Here is a 19,654-nt window from a genome sequence, read left to right as displayed (position 1 = left end):
GTACTTTAGCCCCTGGTGGTATTAATATAGAATGTAATTGGAAAGTTTTTTATAATGGCATGATTAGTTAATTGAATATTTAATTAATTGATTGATGTGATTTTATTGTATAAATACATATTGTGTGGTTTTTGTTAGTATTCTCCTTGAAGGCGTAAGCCGAAGCGCTAGAGACTACTGATTCTACTGAATAAACCTGTGGTGGATCTTGTTTTGGTCGTATATATTTGTTTTGGTACATACCTGGCACTTTACTAGTCACAGAATTTAATAACTTAATGCCGCACATCCAATCCCCATTTTGAAGTACCCCATACTAGTGAAGGGCAGCATTGCTAATAATGGTGACACCTGCACTTAGTTTCAAAACAACTGTAATACTAGTAAAATTGTAAAGCTACTAAACCACTGTAGATATGATTCCTTGTGGCAATCACTCCTAAATAAAAGGCATTCTACACATTTTTTTCATACCAAATACTAACGAATAGAAAATGGTTCTGTTCATGGTATACATCGTAACAATAGAGACAAAAAATACATATATGGTTTCCTTCCTGTACTAAATATACAACAGGAATGATTGATGCACTGCCTTTAGATAAATCATAAGGTATATAGTAGAGTTTTGGATGTTGGAGCTAGTACTACTTAGACCCATATGAGAGCCATTTGAAGTTTTCTTTCAGAAACTAAGCATGGTACGGCCACGTGGTCAAACAAAAATAATAAAATGGCTGGCCTGGTATAACACCAGGGCACTTCAGCCTTGGTCTGATGAACTCATTATGATACATACCCCAACCACTGACCAAGTCTTTTAATTTAAAATAAAATTGATATAAAAAGAATCAAAATAGTATATCATAGACTCAGATAAAATCAACCCACCCCACCCCCATATATTTAAATAATTTTAAACAATTGTTAATACTTTCACTTTATAACCACAAACCATCAGTAAACAGAAATACAAGCTGTAGAGAAAAAACTTGTATCCAAATAAAATAAATAAATTCAAATAAGAAATATTATTATTTTATGTTTTTAATCCTAAATTTAATTCTGATTTCAATTAAAATGAAAGCAGATCTGATGAAAATAGATCAAAAGCATGGCAGATATTAACTGACCTTAGTGAGCACTGAAAAAACAAAAAGAATTAATTTATCATTTTCAAACTCAAACCAAGCTGATCCATCTGCTGTTAAAAAAGTGTCTGGATGTTTTAAAGCGACTATATATCTATAAAAATACTGAATAAATAAGATTATATAAGTAAAATTATATGGAAGCAGGCAGAAAATTCGGATTTAGATGAATTATATGTTTTTAGTTTTTTGAAATGGGTGTTAAACATCAACCCCCAAACACATACAGTAATGCCCACAATGACAGCATGGTGCTCTCATTAACTTAAACACTCCGACACATGCCTCTTATGATGGGATGGAAGGTGCCTACCCTGTATCCTCCCTCAAAATTCCTAATAAAAGCTCTGACCATTTCCATCTATACTCAATCAACTAAGCAGCGCTCATCTGCCAAATAAAGCATATTCCATCTATGAACAAATCTGAGTACTTGTCTTTATTTCAACAAAATTAAGACTAAAACAGATATCCTGGCCACAGCACCATGGAACTAGCATGACAGATTAGGCCCAAGACCACTGGAAAGAAGGTACAAACTTCTACAGATGGCTCCCCCTGAGACCCCACACCACAAACAGGGTCAATAAGCAGGCAAGCATTTCAACTATATATATATATATATATATATATATATAGCTCTATGTTAAAATCTGGCAATATTGAACTATCAAATTTCAATATCTCAAGACAAAAATAACAAAAATCCACTACAATGAAAAATTAAAAAAACAAACGTCACTATAGTTCATATTGCCGAATTTTCAGTATGCAACGTTCTGCTTTTTAAAGTACCCTCCACCACACAAACAAAAACACAAACACAGTTCCTCACTACACCATCACAAACCAAAACAACAAACACATCAACACAACCCAAATAATCAATGTTTATGAGGGCAAGCCTCCCTGCACCCCCCACACCCCCGCTACTTATATATGCCAACTCTGAGGTTGCACTACCATGAAGAAAACAACAAACCTACTGTTATGTGCCCTACACTCCCATTGCACACTGTCAAACTTATACCTATAAGAAACACACACATTACACATGTACAAAAATCACCACTTTCAACACTTACACATACACACTGTCACCTGCCTACCCAACCTACTCCTAAAACTTCCCAAAAACTTAAAACAAAACACATTTCTACCCAAAACCCTTACACACTACAAACCTACCTGAATCTTCAAACATAACCACACATCAGCTGCCATGTCTGCAACCCAGAAACCACCAAACCTTAAAGGGACAGCATACTATGCAGAACAGCCCACAGCACAACTACTTCGGATTCGGCAACCTCAGATTCTTCATTATGCAATTTCGAACAACTGGCTGTATCCCAAGCTACTAAACAGTTATTACCTTTTCTCTAACTTTCTATTTAGTGACACATCATGGTCCATTAAACCCACATCAGTCTAATTTTAGATTTGAACATAGAAATGAGACAATCCTCATTTGGGATGCTAATAACCTTCTGATAGCTCAGGGTAATTCTACCAAGCCCGAATCGCCTCACTGAGGATTTGAAACTTTTGTCTTTAGACTTACCTGTATCTGTATATGGCACTTCATATCCTTGCTAAGTCTTTCAGGTTTTCAAGAGATGGGCAGTTGACTGTTCATAGAACTTCGTTGAAAAATCTTGGTAGGCTGTGTTTTGCTTAATTAGCCCCAAAGCTTGGGAATCGGCTACCTTCCCTGAGTCAGTCATGTCTCTCTAAGGCCTTCTTCACAATATTCCTAAAGTACCATCTTTTTAGTAGAATTTAAATCCTACTGTGGGATTTTACTTTTTAATAATAAATGGTCACATTCACTTTTACTAAACTTATGTTTTAGTTTGCTTGCAAAAATAGAAGCTAATTTTATTTTAATTGCGTAAAATGCCTGCTTTGTAAAGTATTTTAAATATTTGAAATAAATAACTTTGTGGGCCAGATGTATGTCTATTGGGTGTTTTGTTCAATACATGGGTAGCACTTACAAACGTAGGAATGCTCTGCCCTATTATAAATCTGTTTCTGTTTCTACCTGCAGATGAATGGAAACCAAGTCTGGCCCGATTAGACAACTCTGGTTCTATCAATGCTTGGAGCACTGAAAAACAGACACCTTGGATTAAGGTAAACATACTTCAGCAGATCAGATCTTATGCAAGATCCTTTTACATAACTACAGAAATATGCAGCTATAATGAGAATATGCAAATGCTTCTTCAGTTTTTATTTTCACTGTTCACTGCATATCCCTTGCATGGTTAACTACATCTAGTTTCAGAAATCCAGTCATCCTCCAAGGTCATTTTGTTAAGCAGGATGTACAGGTTCTAACTTTTTGCATCCAGAGTACTAAAATGCCATAACATTAGTTGGTTCACATTCTAGGATGTAGAACAATTCCACAAATGTTGCATTTTCAACAGCAAACCTAGAGATGGTATGTTTATGAAAAGACTCCTGTTGCTCACACATTTCAGTGACTCTGATACTGTGCCTACTTCATTCATTAATTCATCCTGCACCTGCAAAGACAGCAGTGCAATTTATTTTCTATGTGGGTTTGGGTCTATATTATAACATCAAAAAGACCAAATGTCGAACGACCTAAAAGCCGAAAATACCTCGAAGCTGTGCCCCCTCTATACCCCCCTGCTAATTGTATATACCAACTCCGAGATCGCACTACAGTGAGGAAAGGGCAAATTTTCTGATCTTCACTGTACCACGATCTCACAAAAAACACATAGATCAATGGCATTTTAGCATTTTAGGCCGTTCGAGCTTCAGACACTTTGTTGTTATAATAGGAACCCTGTGGGTTTCAGAATTTATACAGCAGCTGTAACTTACTTTCTCCCACATTGAATAAACATTAAAATAATGAATACTGAAAGATTGCTGAATGTTCCACTTTAGGAAAAATGTAACAGTCACACAGTTACCCTCCCACCACCTCCAACACTAAGTGCTGAACAGTGCTACCATATATGGGGGACAAAGTTACAACAACATCACAATGTAGGGAGCTGTACCCCTGCATTTCACAATTTAATATAATCACTTCTGAGTACATTGCATCTTGTAGGGAGGGGTCGGTTTATCCCCAATGCACTGATGACCTTCACCAAAGTAAATTTATGGCTTTATATCTGACAATCAAATTACTGAATTTCCATTTCTAATCACTGGATGATTCATTCACTCAGAAATCACAAACAGCTCATAGGCAGCAGATCTGACAACAGAACTGTACTTCTTTTTTTTTTCCTTCAAATTTTTTTTTTTATATATATAATGACAATTACTTGTACATTTTCTATACAGATTACAGTTATAACATTCTACATACACTATTTACAATTGGCTTGAACAATAACATTGTAAAATATAGCAAACGGTGTGCATACATTAATTCCAAACAGGTTACACATGAACAGTTAGTCAGAGTCATGTTTCGATAAGTGGAAGGATTTTCACCCAAGGATTGTTGGTCCATTTTTTAGGAGCAGTTCTCAGTTCTTTAATTTTGATTTCAAGTAAAACAGTTTCTTTTAGCAACTTCAAGAATTCTTCTATAGTTGGTTCATGTTTTGACATCCAATTTCTTGTAATACATTTTCTTGCTACAGCCAATATGGACCAAAGTAAATATAAATCATTTTTATTCTTTTCAATACTATTATTTACATTTAGGAAAATTAAGGATTTTGTTAAAATAAAAGCATCTGTGAAAATAGCTTGTAAGAATTTAGTAAGATCTTCCCAGATGTTTTTAATTTTATCACAATCATAAAATATATGAAACCAGTCAGCTTTACAGATTAGTAGGCATCTCCAGCAAGTAGTATTTTCTGTTGTGATTTTAGCTAATTTATCTGGTGTAATAAATGCTCTATGTATAAATTTCCAAGTGTAAATTTTCCATATTTGTATATTAAATGTAGAGTTGACTGAATTTAAGAGATAAGTTTTGCTTTCTTCTGATAAATTAGCTTGGTGTCCTTTAGTTATATAATTCCAAAATTTCATATTAGTATCGGATTTATAAATCATTAATATTTTGTAAATTTTTAATGTCAAGTTAGTCCAGTTAAAGTTGTTATATATTATATCAGACATAAGATTTATGAATTTAGGAGAAGTCTTGTAAGAAGAATTGATAATTACTCTATTTAAGTCCTTGGCATGTGATAATATGCTTTGGAGTACTAACCAATCATCATTTGATATATTATATGAATTTTGAATTTGTTTAGAGTCTAATACTTTTTGTTTTTTATACAATGTTGCCACAGGAAAAAGTTTACATCTGCCAATTTATTAAAGTGTTTTTGTGTATTTTATTAAAGAGGTTTTTTGTAGAACTAAATGGTATTAACAAATCTAGCCATATCTTGATGTCAGTGTTAGAATAGATACACTTTCTGAATAAACTATAAATGTTATTTATATAGTTGGTTAGTTTAGATATATTATATTGAATATTAATCATTAAGCCGTGCCGCAATATGTCATTATGATCTAATGTGATAAGGTTTTTAGTTAATTTATTTTCATTTAATAGAATTATAGTGTGCATTGTTTTCCAAAATGATGAATAATTATTATCAAACCAATTAATGACAATTTTAAAAATAGAAGCCATTATATAAGTCTCAATATCTGGAAAGTTGATACCACCTCTTTTCCAGGATTTTATGTGATGTGCATAAGCAATCCTATTTTTTTTGGATACCAAAGAAAATTCAAAGGGGTTTTGTTTATGTCTTTTAGATATTTTCTATCTGAAATCATAGGAATGGCTTGTGTAATATAATTTCTTTTTGGAAGTAATATTTTTACAATCTGAAGTCTATCTTCAAATTTCAAAAATATCTTATTCCACTTTGTAATTAATTTTTTATATTATTTATTATATTATTAAACTTTAAGGTTAAAGTAGTTACCATATTATGGCTTAAAGTTATTTCTAAGTATTTTATTGTAGAAACTTGTTGTCCTATTATATGATTCATGTTTAGAACGGATCCTCTTTTTTTATTTAAATATAGATAATTTGACTTTGATTTATTAAAAGAGAGTCCAGAGATCAGATAGAATTTTTTTATTTGATTATCTAACTCCTGTAAGGATTCTTCTGAAACATTGAGTGTGAGTAATATATCATCAGCAAATAACATAATTTTTGAGTTAAATTGGCCAAATAGATCAATACCAGTTATTTTGGGATTGTTACGACTAGATAAAGCTTATAATTCTATTGCCAGAGTGAACAAAATAGGAGACATTGGACATCCTTGTTTTGTTCCTTTGAAAATTTCAATAGTTTTAGACGTGAATGGTCCAAGTTTGACATATGCTAGATTATTTTTATAAATGTTTCTTATTAATGAAATAAAATTAAATGGAAAATTAAATAATTCTAAGGCCTTAAAAAGGAATTCCCACCTGAGGGAGTCAAATGCTTTTTCTATATCCAAAGTTACTATTAAGGCTTACTTATTGTCTTTGTTTAGAAAATCTATGAGTTTTAAAATTCTATGAATATTATCTTGGGTATGTCTATTATAAATAAAGCCAGTTTGATCTTCATTTATAATTTGCGTTAGAGGAATTTTGATTCTACTAACTAATATTGACATAAAGATTTTATAATCATTGTTAAGAATTGTGATTGGCCTATAAGAATTACATTGAGAAGGGTCTTTGTTTTCTTTCAAAATGGGTGAGATTAAAGAATATTTCCATGAGGGTGGGGTTATGTTTTTCATTAGTATTTCATTTAATGTTTTATGAAATAAAGTAATTACTGTGGAAGGAAACATTTTATACAATTCATTAATTATTCCATCAATTCTGGAGCTTTATTATTTTTACTTTCCTTATTTCTTTTCCGTAATTTCTTTTAGGGAAATTTGTTTTTGAAGATCATATGTCAATTTCTCTGGAATTACTTTTGGTTTAGATGAGTTTAACTCTAAATTTAATGTATTAGTACATGTTGATCCTTTCCTATAATGATTAGAGTAATGATGTTTAAAGGCATCCAGTATATCATTTATATCAGATACTTTTTTTTCCCCTTCATGAATAATATTTGAGATGTTGTTTTCAGAAGCTTGTTTTTTAATTCTAACAGCTAAGTTCTGCATATGTTTCGGTGATACAGCAAATGAATTGAGTTTTATCCTTTCTAGAACTAGATTTGTTTTATGAGTTAATATTTCAGTGTATTTTTTGTTTAATTGTTCAATAGCTTTATTGTTTTTTTGAGGATTTTTAGAATTGTTTAGGTTTAGTTCAGCAATTTGTTTTTGGATATTTTGAAGTTCTGATTCCTATTCTTTTAATTTATATTTATACCATGAAAGTATCTTCCCATTCAAATACGCTTTTAGTGTATCCCATAAGTTTATTACATTAGTTTCAGCAGTGTCGTTTATATCTAGAAAAAAATTTGAATTTCTGAATCTTGCCAAGGTTTAAATGTATTTAGTTTTGTAATGTATGCTGGGATTCTAGTCATAAGTACTAATCTTTCAAAATTTGTATGTATTTTAAGAATGAATGAGTTATGATCAGAGAAAGGACATGGGGTTATAGGGAAACTCATTATTTTTGTATTTAATTCTTAAGATACTAATATTTTATCTATTCTGGTTTGTGTACTATGCCTATGATCTTGATGTGAATATGATAGTGAATAATTTTCTTTATATTTAAATGTATCAATTAGATTTATGCTTTCAAAAAATATTTTAAGTTATTTTCCTGAGTTACTAATGCGTACGCTTTTTTATTGGAAGTCTCTGTATTATCTAAAATGTAATTGAAGTCTCCTCCTAATATCAAATATCCCTTGTATATTCTAGTTATTAAATCTATGTGCTTTCTTACAGTACATATACCTATACCTGGAATCCAATAAACATTTGCTAATGTCCAAATTCTGTTGTCGTATTTCAGTATTACAGTAGAAAAAAGACCTTCTTTGTCCTCATATTTAAAAAGAATCTGAGGCATTATAATATTTTTTCCATAAAATAAGTGTTCCTCTAGTTTTTTTATTATAAGAGGAATGAGTTAATATTGTATATTCATTAGTATTCCAGTTGAAGTTATCATCAGTTTTGAAGTGAGTTTCTTGAAGAAATATCACTTGCATTTTGTTCAATTTCAAGTATTTCAATAAGATCTTTTCCTTGGATTATTTAAAACATTAGTGTTTAAGGAAAGAAAGGTTAAATCCATTGCTTTAAGTTACTTGGAAGGTAAATTTGTAATAAGATTTAGTTTGTAGCAATTTATAGATAGTTTGTGTAACCTTTACCTTGTTTTTGTTCATTATGACTAAATTTTTTTTATAGGGTGTATATGAAGTATTATTTTGATCAAGCCAATGAAAAAAGAAAAAAATCGAACATTTTTTGTAAAGTTAGTTGAACTAAATTTAATAAAAGTTTTAATAAACCCACTAAAAAGCATGAAGTGATATACACTTCCAATCTAATAGAATTTAGGAATTCTATTAGATTGTCCTTCATCTCCGTCCTCCAATAGAATGTAAATTACTTCATTCGAGCTCCATTTAGTAATTCTTTTATCTTTTTATTTTATTTGTATTGGAGATATAGAGAAATTAAGCATTAACAATAAAAATCTATTATAATTTATATTTATAGCTCTATATATGTGTGTATGGATGTCTACTAAACTTAACATTCCTATTGTCATTGTCAAGAACAACTGACTAGGAATTTTATTTCATAACTTTAAAATATCAACAGAGTGATGTGTATAAACCAAACAATTATGTACAAATAGATCTAGCCATTTGTTAATTTTTAAAGGAATAAATTATGAATAAGAAAAAATAAAACAAAAACATATTAGATTTGTACAATATTGAGTCTATAAGTTCAAGGTATTCAACTTAAGGTAACAAGTCTTTTCCACACTATTCGTGTTCTCCCACAAACATTTTCTGACAGAAAATTGTGTCATATTTCATAAAAAAGAGAGGGATGACAATTCTTAAAAAAACATCTTTTATGTTTTACAAACAGTTTCCAGTAGAATCAGGATTCAACAATAGGTATATATTTAAGCCAGTAATAAAACTATTAAGCTATATTATAGCAGATAATTCATTTCCTACACTTTATACAAGCATAATAATTATTCTATAGTTTGTTGTCCATCTTTAACAAAGTATGTATATATTTAGCTTCTTATTTATTAAAATAATCATTATTGCTTAACTAGAATTATTATTTATTTTCAACTTCAAGCTGTCAGAGACAAACGTGTTTTAATGAATTTTATTATATTCAGTATAACCAATAGTATACCATAGAAATGATTTCTGTAGTGCTATTAATACATTAGAATTTTGCCTCTGAGATTTAGTAACATCATATATACAGGACAAATTATATAACATAGATTAGATTCTAAGACAAAGAAATATTTTGAACTGTAAGTAAAGTGCTGTATAGTTAACATTATCACTATCCTATATCAAACAGAGACTTGTGTAGTTGAAGTTATTCGAAATTGTTATAAAGATGTTGAGATAATCATTTATATTTACAAGAGTGAAAATTGATCCTGGGTTTATATTATGACTTGTGTCTCCCGTAACTTATAACAAAAGAATAGCCAAAGGTAGTTATTTATTGTCTTAGAACAATTAATCCCCTCTAGGTGTCATTATTTAACAAGGTACATATCAAGTATGTAAAGTATAGTCTTTTCTGTATATTACCAGTTCTAAACAGTATTTTATGTTATGTGAGGGCAGCAATCATTCCCATAGTATTTCAGATGATATCATTCAATATAATTCAATTAATGTGAAATTTGATACATTTAGAGATATCTATTATTATATAAATGATTTCCCAATTAGGAAGTACTAATATGTCTAGTGAAGGTAAAAGTGCCTTATAGTACTATTTCATTCATTTTTATAACTGTATTTTCATTAAAAAAGAGTTACTACAACTCTAAGACACTTTCTTTGACACTTCACACTGCTTTCCTTTAGTAAATATTATTACTAGTAAATCTCTTTAAGTAGTTACTCTTCCCCAGCCCTCTATTCCCTAATAAGCAGAACATTCTTTAATTTTAATTTTTTATAGAAAGATATTTAATGATGTAGCAAATGTTGTATTATAGTTTATAAAGTGAGGGTATTAGTGAAAGAGTCGTCTCTCATTTTATGCAGAATTGGTAATATTGATGGAAAAAGATAGTTTATTTTAATTTTCCTTTCATATCGGGAGTTACAGGAAGAATGTGTGCAGTTCGTGTTTATGTTGGTATGTCAAACTATATTCCTTCACTTGTAAGTCTAATTTAACAGAACATAAACAGGAGACAACACATCTCTACTGCTCGAAAGGATTCTTGGCCAACTGGATTCAACAATTACTCGTCTCCTCAATCTACACATGTAAAACACACTAAATGATACATCCAGGTCTTAACCAATAAAGTTGTGAAGTTATTAAAAAAAACATGCAGCATAACCTTAAATGGGTTAATTTTTCTTCCATATTGGGAGAAACAGGAAGAAAGTGTGCTGTTGGGACGTTTATCTACATCACTTCACCTGTCGTCTTATTTTGTAGAACATAAACAGAAGACAACACGCCTCTACTGCTCAAATTAATTCTTGGCCATTGGAATCCACACATACTTGTCTCCTTACTCTGTACAACTGAGACATTCTAAACGAAATATCTAGCTCATACCAAGTAAGCTATGTAATTGCTGAAGAATTCTAAGTAACATATCCATATCTAGATCAGACTAATAATAAACAATGCAGCATAGACTATGCGAATGCTGTATAAAGTTACTTTCTTTTTTTTTTTTTTTTTTTTTAATTTTAGCCTAGTGTAACTTTCCTGGTACAAATGAAACTGTTGTAGTAGACCAATATGAGCTTATTATTCATCAGTAAAACAAAGCTAATAAAGTCGCTCATATCATTGTGTCATAATTTCATTTTTTTCTTTTTAAATAATAACAGCCATTAAGCAAAACATTCAAAACTGCATTATATGCAATATATTCTGTAAAACATTTAAACTGACATATATATCTCACAAAGAGCATGCAATCAGCTATATTCAGACAGACTTGTAAAACCTTTCCGTATTACTCGATACTTTGCTATGTGACATACAGACTGATCAACTTTTAAAGGACCTAACTGTGATGCAATGCCAGTGTGTCACATTCTTAAAATTTGATGTTAAGACCTTTGACATTGTTAAAATTGTTTATGAATCTACTAATGAAAGAGGATATTATGACAAAGTTAGTAATAAATAACATTAAAGGTATACATACTTATTAAGTTGATGTAGCACCAGAGAATTATATCTTAGTTGAATCTTTGAGATAGACTGTATTTTTAAGTTCAGTTCTTTGTTCCTTTTTTTTTTTTTTTTACATCAGTCCAGTTGTTTTTTTCTGAGGATCTTTTTAGTTTAGTTGTGCTAGACCAGTCCATTTCTTCATGAATGGAGATGATACAATTATTTTTGATAAATATGAATGCTTCCTCTGGATTATTGAAGTTTTTCCAGTCATTTGAGTGAAATATTCTTATTTTAGCTGGATAAACTAGTTGTGCTTTTATATTATTTTGTTTAAGAAGTTTAACTAAAGGCCAAGATTTTTCCTTAGTTCAAGAACTCTTGATGAGTAGTCATTACCAAATCTTAACTGATTTTGTTTATATGTTAGTGGACTCTTCCTCCAAGCTGATTATAGTATTAGTTCTTTATCTTGAAATGAAAGAAATTTTACCGCAATGAATCTTGGTGGAGTTTTGGATGAAGAAGGTTATGGTTTTCCACTAGCTCTATGAGCTCTTTCTATTCCATATGATAGTCCCTCTTTCAAGTCTAAAATGTCAGGGAGCCATGAGTTTAAAAAGGTTATGATGTCTTCTCCCTCCATTTTTTCTGGGAGACCAAAGTTTCTTATGTTGGTTCTTTTCTCCCTATTCTCCAGGTCATCTAGTTTGTTGGTAAGCCATATATTTGGATGTATTACAGATTCTGAGTGATTTTCTTCTTCTTTAAGTCTCCCATAAATGTCAGTTAGAGCAGTTTCCGTATTAGTGATTTTATTTTGATGTTATTGTAATATTTCTTTGAAGGCATCTGTTTGTCTTTGACAGTTCTCTTTTAAATTTTCCAAATTGTCTGTGAATCTGTCCATTTTCAAGGACAATTCTTGAAGTGTGGCAGCCATCAGTTGAATCTCTTTTTTCAGAGTAGATTCTGTATGTGAGTTCTTTGAGCTGGCCATTATCATGTAGTAGTGAATAACTCCAATTTATTTTGACAGGAAAAACTTACATTAATTTCTTAAAAACTGGTAAGGCTGTAGTTTAGAAGTTCATCAACAAAGTTTTCCTGTTCCTATTTGATGAGATTAAGTTTACCCTATTTTCTAGTACATTTTTATAGAGCTCCACAAAGATGCTGTTACCAGTAAGCCATCTCCAGAACTGTACTTCTGATACCTTTCAATGCTACTTTTACAAACTTGTCCAAAAGGAAAACTAAGTTAAAGCCCTGAAGATTGTTGGCAGGTAGAAGAGCAGCTTGTACTCCCCCAAAACTTTTGTGAAGGAACATGAATATGCTTCCAACCTATCTGGTCTATACTGAGTAACAAGTGTTGCAGATGAATATTGTTTCTCCTTTTTGTTCCTGTCTCTGCAGAAATAGCAGAGTATAAATGGATTTTAAGACTAAATGCTGATAGTCCGGGTCTTAATGCAACTGTAAGCATTAAACTAATTCTGAGGGAAAAGCAGATGCATATATAATTATATATATAAAAAAGTTTTATTTATTTATATTTTATTTTTACATTTGTTAGTCTGACTGGGCCCAAAGAGCCCCTTTTCAGTGGAGACCCGAGGAGAAGATCTCCAGGAAAGTAATTAAAAAATAAGAAAAACCTAACAATTCAAGTTGTAAAATACTTAACAGTACAAAAACAGACAGAAATATATGAATATATACAAGGCAAAAGTACAGTATTTTGAGAATGTATTAACAATATGTTTGAGAAATGTGGTTAGCATTACGTTATTTACAAGGAATGTAGACTAAATTTTAAATATTTTTATGTAATTATTCATATTTATTTATCTCTTTATATGAATTTATACATATTTTTAATAATTATAGTTGCATTTAAATCGTTAGTCTATTTTTTAACTTTTGCTACATGTAGAACAGAGCATGTGTTGTAACTTTAAGAAGCATTTCCAAGTGTAGGCACGTGCATATAAACAGTGAGCACGTGCAGGCAGCAGTGCCATTTTGAGAGAACAGCCAGAGTGTCAACATGTATGAGTGCAGTATTCAGTCTGTTTATAAGTTTATTTAAGTTTAAGCTACTAAGTCTCAGTCTTGATGTGTTTGTGTGTAGTAAATCTGCTTGGACCGAACCCACAACTGTTCTTCTGTTTTATCCTGACTGGGCGAGCGACATGGTGTCAGAACCGGAATTAATAGTACAACTTCTTCAAGCATTGAGGTGCAGAGTTGGGTGATACAGTGCTCAAATTATTTAAAAAGGCCAGAAATGAACTTCAGGTAACCAAAACTTGCACAAATGATTTATTTTGCAAAGAAAACTATACGAAGCATTCATAAACCACAAAACATATTATTAATCAAATGACAGGCACAAAATGCATTGTTAATTAAAGTGTTCAAAACCACTATATTTGATAAAATTATCAGAAATACTTATATGGGATTCAGAGTTACGTCCAATTTGCATAATGAGCATGTTTAAAGCAAAACGAGCACAAGAAAAGCATAACGAGCATGATAAGAGGGCAAATGGGCATAAAGAGCATGATAAGAGGGCAAATGGGCATAACGAGTATGATAAGAGGGCAAATGGGCATAAAGAGTATGATAAGAGGGCAAATGGGCATAATGAGTATGATAAGAGGGCAAATGGGCATAAAGAGCATGATAAGAGGGCAAATGGGTATAAAGAGCATGATAAGAGGGCAAATGGGCATAAAGAGCATGATAAGAGGGCAAATGGGCATAATGAGTATAAGAGGGCAAATGGGCATAAAGAGTATGATAAGAGGGCAAATGGGCATAACGAGTGTAAGAGGGCAAATGGGCATAAAGAGTATGATAAAAGGGCAAATTAAGCTTAGAAAAGCAAGGCAATTGGATGTGTTTTAGTAAAAGACCGTGTTTTGGACGCAAACTACTATTTTGCATTGACCGAAGCCATTCAAAGCATAACTAGACTTGTTCGAAGTGTCTCAGACTGTGCAAAGTGTTTGCAGTGTGTGCTTTATTACAGTGCAATTATTTCAAAGAGTTCACTGTGTGCAAAGTACAGTCATTTTAAAGTGTTTCTTACACTGCACAGCGGTATTTCACAAAGTACAGTCATTTTAAAGTGTTTCTTACACTGCACAGAGGTATTTCACAAAGTACAGTCATTTTAAAGTGTTTCTTACACTGCACAGCGGTATTTCACAAAGTACAGTCATTTTAAAGTGTTTCTTACACTGCACAGAGGTATTTCACAAAGTACAGTCATTTTAAAGTGTTTCTTACACTGCACAGCGGTATTTCACAAAGTACAGTCATTTTAAAGTGTTTCTTACACTGCACAGCGGTATTTCACAAAGTACAGCCATTTTGAAAAGTTTCTCATGCTGTGTACAGTTCATTTGCAAAGTGCAGTCATTTTGAAGTGTTTCTTACTCTGAGTTTCTTGTGCTGCATACAGTTCATTCGCAAAGTGCAGTGATTTTAAAGTGTTCTTGTGCTACGGAGACTTGTTTAACAATGCAGTTATTTCAAAGGTTTGTTGTGCTATTGGGCATAGTTTCAAGTTCTGGCATAAATTTCTGACATATATATGTGTTTGTATGTTCGTACATAATTTCAGTCACGTTCACTACTGTGTGTTGATATGGCACAGGCATTTTGCAGACTCAGTCCGCTTGTGTTTGATCATAATATTGCAGAGAATTGGAGAGTATTTGAGCAGGAATATGACATTTTCATACAAGCAGCTTTTCCTGACAAAGATGCAGATACAAGGGCATTTATTTTGCTTAGCTTAGTAGGGTTAGAATCCATAGAAAGAGAGTGTTCATTTGTGTATGCACCAGCAGTATATACACTAGGGTGGGAAAACTGTCATATTGTTGTACCATCTGAATCAAGAGAGGACCCTGAGTGCTTGAAATGTAAATTTAGAGAAATGTGTAACCCCCAGACAAATGTTACATTAGAGAGGCACCTATTTTTTGCAAGAGATCTAAAGCCGGGAGAAACATTTGCAGCTTATATCACTAAATTGATAAATAAACCTAAAATGTTTAGATTTGATTTGAAAGACAAGTTGATAATGGACAGGCTTGTGTGTGGTGTTAAAAATGTGCAGTGAGAAAGATCTTGCTATGTGACAGTAATTTAACATTGAGCAAAGCTATACACATTTGTCAAATCCATGAGCTGACAGAAAGGCACACAAGTATGCTTGCAAGTGATAAGAGCATGGTTTCAGCAGGCTCCAGAGCAAGGGTAGACAGCATGTAGCACGTGGCTAGCAGAAGCAGGTCTAAGCACATGGCAGCTGCAGCCCCTGCGGGTTTTCCTGGGAGGACACATAACTTTCCAGCAAATTCTAAGACTAGCTCAGCAAACTGGACATGCTCAGTGAAGTATAACGGTGAGTCAGCAAAATCCCAGTCAAGTTTTATTGTTAATTGTCATAATTGTGGTACCAAGTCTAAAAGAGGGAAGTGCTTAGCATTTGTTCAACAATGCCACAAGTGTAAAAAATGGAACCACTTTCAAAAGTTTTGTAAATCAAGCAAGCCTCATTCAGTTATTAAGAAAGGTTACTCAAAAAAAGAAAGTTAATCATGTAGAAAGCTGCAACCCTACTTTCTATGTATCACTGGTCAGTGAAAAGGTTAATGCGATAGATTTATTGGCAAAGAGTGAAGTATTTTGTACTGTCCTGATCAATGGTAAACCCATGGAGTTCAAAGTGGACACTGGTTCAAACTGTAATGTGGTGTCAGCAGAAACATTTGCTAGAGTGAGATCTGGTGAACAACTTAATTTGAAATTGTGCGAAGCTTGTTGCTTATAGAGGTGAAGAGATTCAAACCGAAGGCTCAGTAGTGCTTTCATGCTATTCACCTGGGAATAGTTACAGCTTGCAGTTCTATATAGTCAGAAGACCTGTGCAGTCATTATTAGGTCTCAGAGACAGTTCAAGAATGAAACAGCTTTCTTTTACCAAATAAGTACATCATGTAAGCACATGTCCCAGTTTCACTTTTACGGATTCTATTGTCGTAGAATATGCTGATGTTTTTGATGACATGCTAGTCAAACTTCCAGTAGTGTATTCTTCAGACCAGAGAGGAGAGTTCTGATAGCTACAGAGGACAGAGTCAAGGTCCAGTTAGATAAGATGGTGCAGCAAGGTGTGATTTGTCCAGTCACAGAACCAACTGAGTGGGTATCTTCCATGGTAGTTGCTCATAAGAAAAGTTCAGATTAAATCAGAATATGCATTGACCCAAGAGACTTGAACAAAGCATTAAAGAGGCCTCATCATCCTATGCATACAGTCGAGGAGGTCACTGCCCTCATGCCAAGTGCCACTGTTTTTTTCTGTCTTGGATGCAAAGAATTCATTTTGGCAAGTAATGCTTGATCGCAAATCTTCACTACTGACTACATTCAGTACTCCATTTGGTAGATTGAGGTTTCTCAGAAAGCCATTTTGGAATAAATTCTGCCAGTGAAGTCTTTCAGCATACAATGGAGCAAATTTTTTCAGGTTATCCATGTGCTATAACAGTGGATAATTTACTAGTTGGAGGTAATGGTGAGGCAGAGCATGACAGAAACCTCAGGAAAGTTCTGGACACAGCACGTGAAGGGAACTTGAAGCTCAATCCTCTGAAATGTAAATTCAGGTTACCAGAAGTTACTTATGTAGGTCATTTTTTACCAGTATAGGCTTATGACCAGACCTTTCCTAACAAGCAACCAGCCATTCTTGAGATGCCAGCTCCAGACAATGTCTAAGTCCTACAGCATTTCCTTGGTATGGTTAACTATTTGGCCAAATTTATCCATGGCTTTAGTGAGTTATCAGTACCTTTAAGAAAGCTGACATGCAAAAATGCTGCCTGGTCATGGTTGGAACAGCACCAGAGAGCATTTGATAACCTCAAACAGCAAATTGCCAACCCACCTACATTGGGATACTATGATGTCCACAAACCAGCAGTTCTTTCCTGTGATGCTTCAAAGTTCAGTCTTGGTGCAGTTATTCTTCAAGAAGTTAGACAAGTTGACTATGCATCTAGAACTCATACCCAGCCTGAAATGCAGTATGCTGAAACTTAGAAGGAACTTTTGGCAATTGTGTTTGCATATTCGAAGTTCCATGATTATATTTATGGCCGAGCTATCCAGATCGAGACTGATCATCAACCTCTAGTCACTATTTTAAAGAAGCCTATGCATACAGCTTCAGCAAGACTACAAAGAATGATGCTACAATTACAAAAAATACACCTTCAAAATGGTCTATACAAAAGGCCAACTTCTTTATCTGGCTGATACCTTATCTAAATTGCCCAGAAATACCACAGAACAGCTTGATGCAGAGAATTTTGACTTTGATGTCATGGAAGTGTGTAATTTTTCTGCCATAAGACTTGATGAGCTAAGAGATCATACAAAGATTGATCCAATTTTGCAGAAGCTCATCCACTTCATCAATGTTCGATGGCCATCATAGCAATGTTGTGTACCACCAGAAGTGTAACCTTATTTTCCTTATAGAGATGAGATGCTGATGGAAGATAGTATCATTTTCAAAGGTCCTAAAGTTATTGTTCCTAGTTCCTTACAACATGAATACATTCAGATTTTGTATCGTGGCCACCCAGGTTCTGAAGCTACCAAAAGAAGGGCGAGAGGACTAGTATTTTAGCCTTCTCTGTCAAAAGACATTGATAAAGTGCTTTCATTTTGTTCAGTATGCAATAGTACTAAGTACATTTTTAAAAAGAACCGCTTCAGCTAAGCCAGAATCCTGAACTACCTTGGTCAACAGTAGCTACTGACATATTTGAGTGAAACAATCAGCATTACTTAGTGTTGGTAGACTCTTATTCGAGCTGATTTCAGATCAATTTGCTACCTAACCTAGTGAAGTACTGTTATTATTATTTTATTTTATTTATTTATTTGCAGTTTGATTACCAGGGAAGTCCCCGTGGTGGTGCAGTGGTAGCATTGTCGCCTCACAGCAAGAGGTTCTCCCGTTCGATTCTCAGCTGGAGCGCCTTCTGTGTGGAGTCTGCATGTCCTCCCCGCGTTCGAGTGGCATTCAAAAGACATGCGTGAATGGGCGTGCCTTCATTGAAGGTTGGGTGTCAGGCTGGCACCTCGGCACCATAGAAATTGACTGACAATCATTAGCAGACCGGAATTCTGCTGTGGCAACCCCTAACTGGGAAAAGCTGAAAGAAAAACAACATTACCGGGGAAGTCCACTGGGCCGAATTGACCCATTTTCAGTGGGGGCCCGGGGAGAAAAGCTCCAAGATGCATTATACAATTTAGATACAACTGATAGTTAATATTAAAGATAATATTATGTAGAATAGTTACTCATAAATGCAGTCAATATCACGCATAGTTAACAAATTCATTAAGCTTGAAGGTAGGCATCATACAGTTTCATTTGAGGAATACAGATAATACAAACCTTTTAAGAAAATGTAAATATGCTTTACATACACACATCAACAGTAGAATGCTATTTACAATATTTACAAGGTTGGTCTGTGTGAGGTTAGCTGTAGGAGGTGAGAGCTTAGAGAGAAGCTATAGAAATTGTTGAGAGCTTAGATAGGCTCATAGGAAGATAACTATGAGAGTTGTAGAGCTTGGGAACCAGAGCGAGAACCCCCTTGGATTAGGTTGGGTGAAGGCAGGTACATTTCCATTTAGTGGACAGGTGTTTGAATAGTTGGGTTTTGAAGTTTTCTGAGTTTGGTATGGTTCTTAGTGTGGAGGGAAGGGAATTCTATTTTTTTCCTAGTGAGAAAGATAAGAGAAGTTGACCAGCAGGATGTTTAGGTTTATGGATAGTAATTAAGTTCTAATTTTCAGATCTGAGAGCTCTGTTGGGTGTATAAGGGGGAAGGATGTTAGTTAGAGCGGGACATTTTGTTGGGTGAAATATGAGTCTATGTGCAGTAGTGAGTTGGAGATAGTCTAGGTAGTTTGAGAGTTCAAGCCAATTCAGGGATTGTAGGGTTAGGCAGTGATGGGTGGCATTTTTAGATTTAGAGGCACATTTAGAGATTTTTGTTGTAGCAGATTTCTAGTTTACAGGTGATAGAGGAGGACAGG

The 19,654-nt window shown here is 33.4% G+C and overlaps 1 protein-coding gene across 2 annotated transcripts in view; it reads left to right on the top strand.

Annotated features, from left to right (window-relative positions):
* Positions 1–19,654, top strand: part of F8 (coagulation factor VIII) — a 2,728,596-nt gene that overhangs the window by 1,974,532 nt on the left and 734,410 nt on the right. For both annotated transcript variants that reach the window (XM_044057714.1, XM_044057713.1), the window contains one exon: positions 3,205–3,290. In XM_044057714.1, coding sequence (XP_043913649.1) covers positions 3,205–3,290 — 86 coding nt within the window. The remainder of the gene's footprint in view (positions 1–3,204; positions 3,291–19,654) is intronic.

This window comes from Protopterus annectens, chromosome 15.part0, assembly GCF_019279795.1.
Source record: "Protopterus annectens isolate FY-2018-M chromosome 15.part0, PAN1.0, whole genome shotgun sequence".
In the NCBI taxonomy this organism is placed as follows: domain Eukaryota; kingdom Metazoa; phylum Chordata; order Ceratodontiformes; family Protopteridae; genus Protopterus; species Protopterus annectens.
Note: the sequence above shows the minus strand (reverse complement) of the source record. Positions and strands in the feature narration are given on the sequence as shown.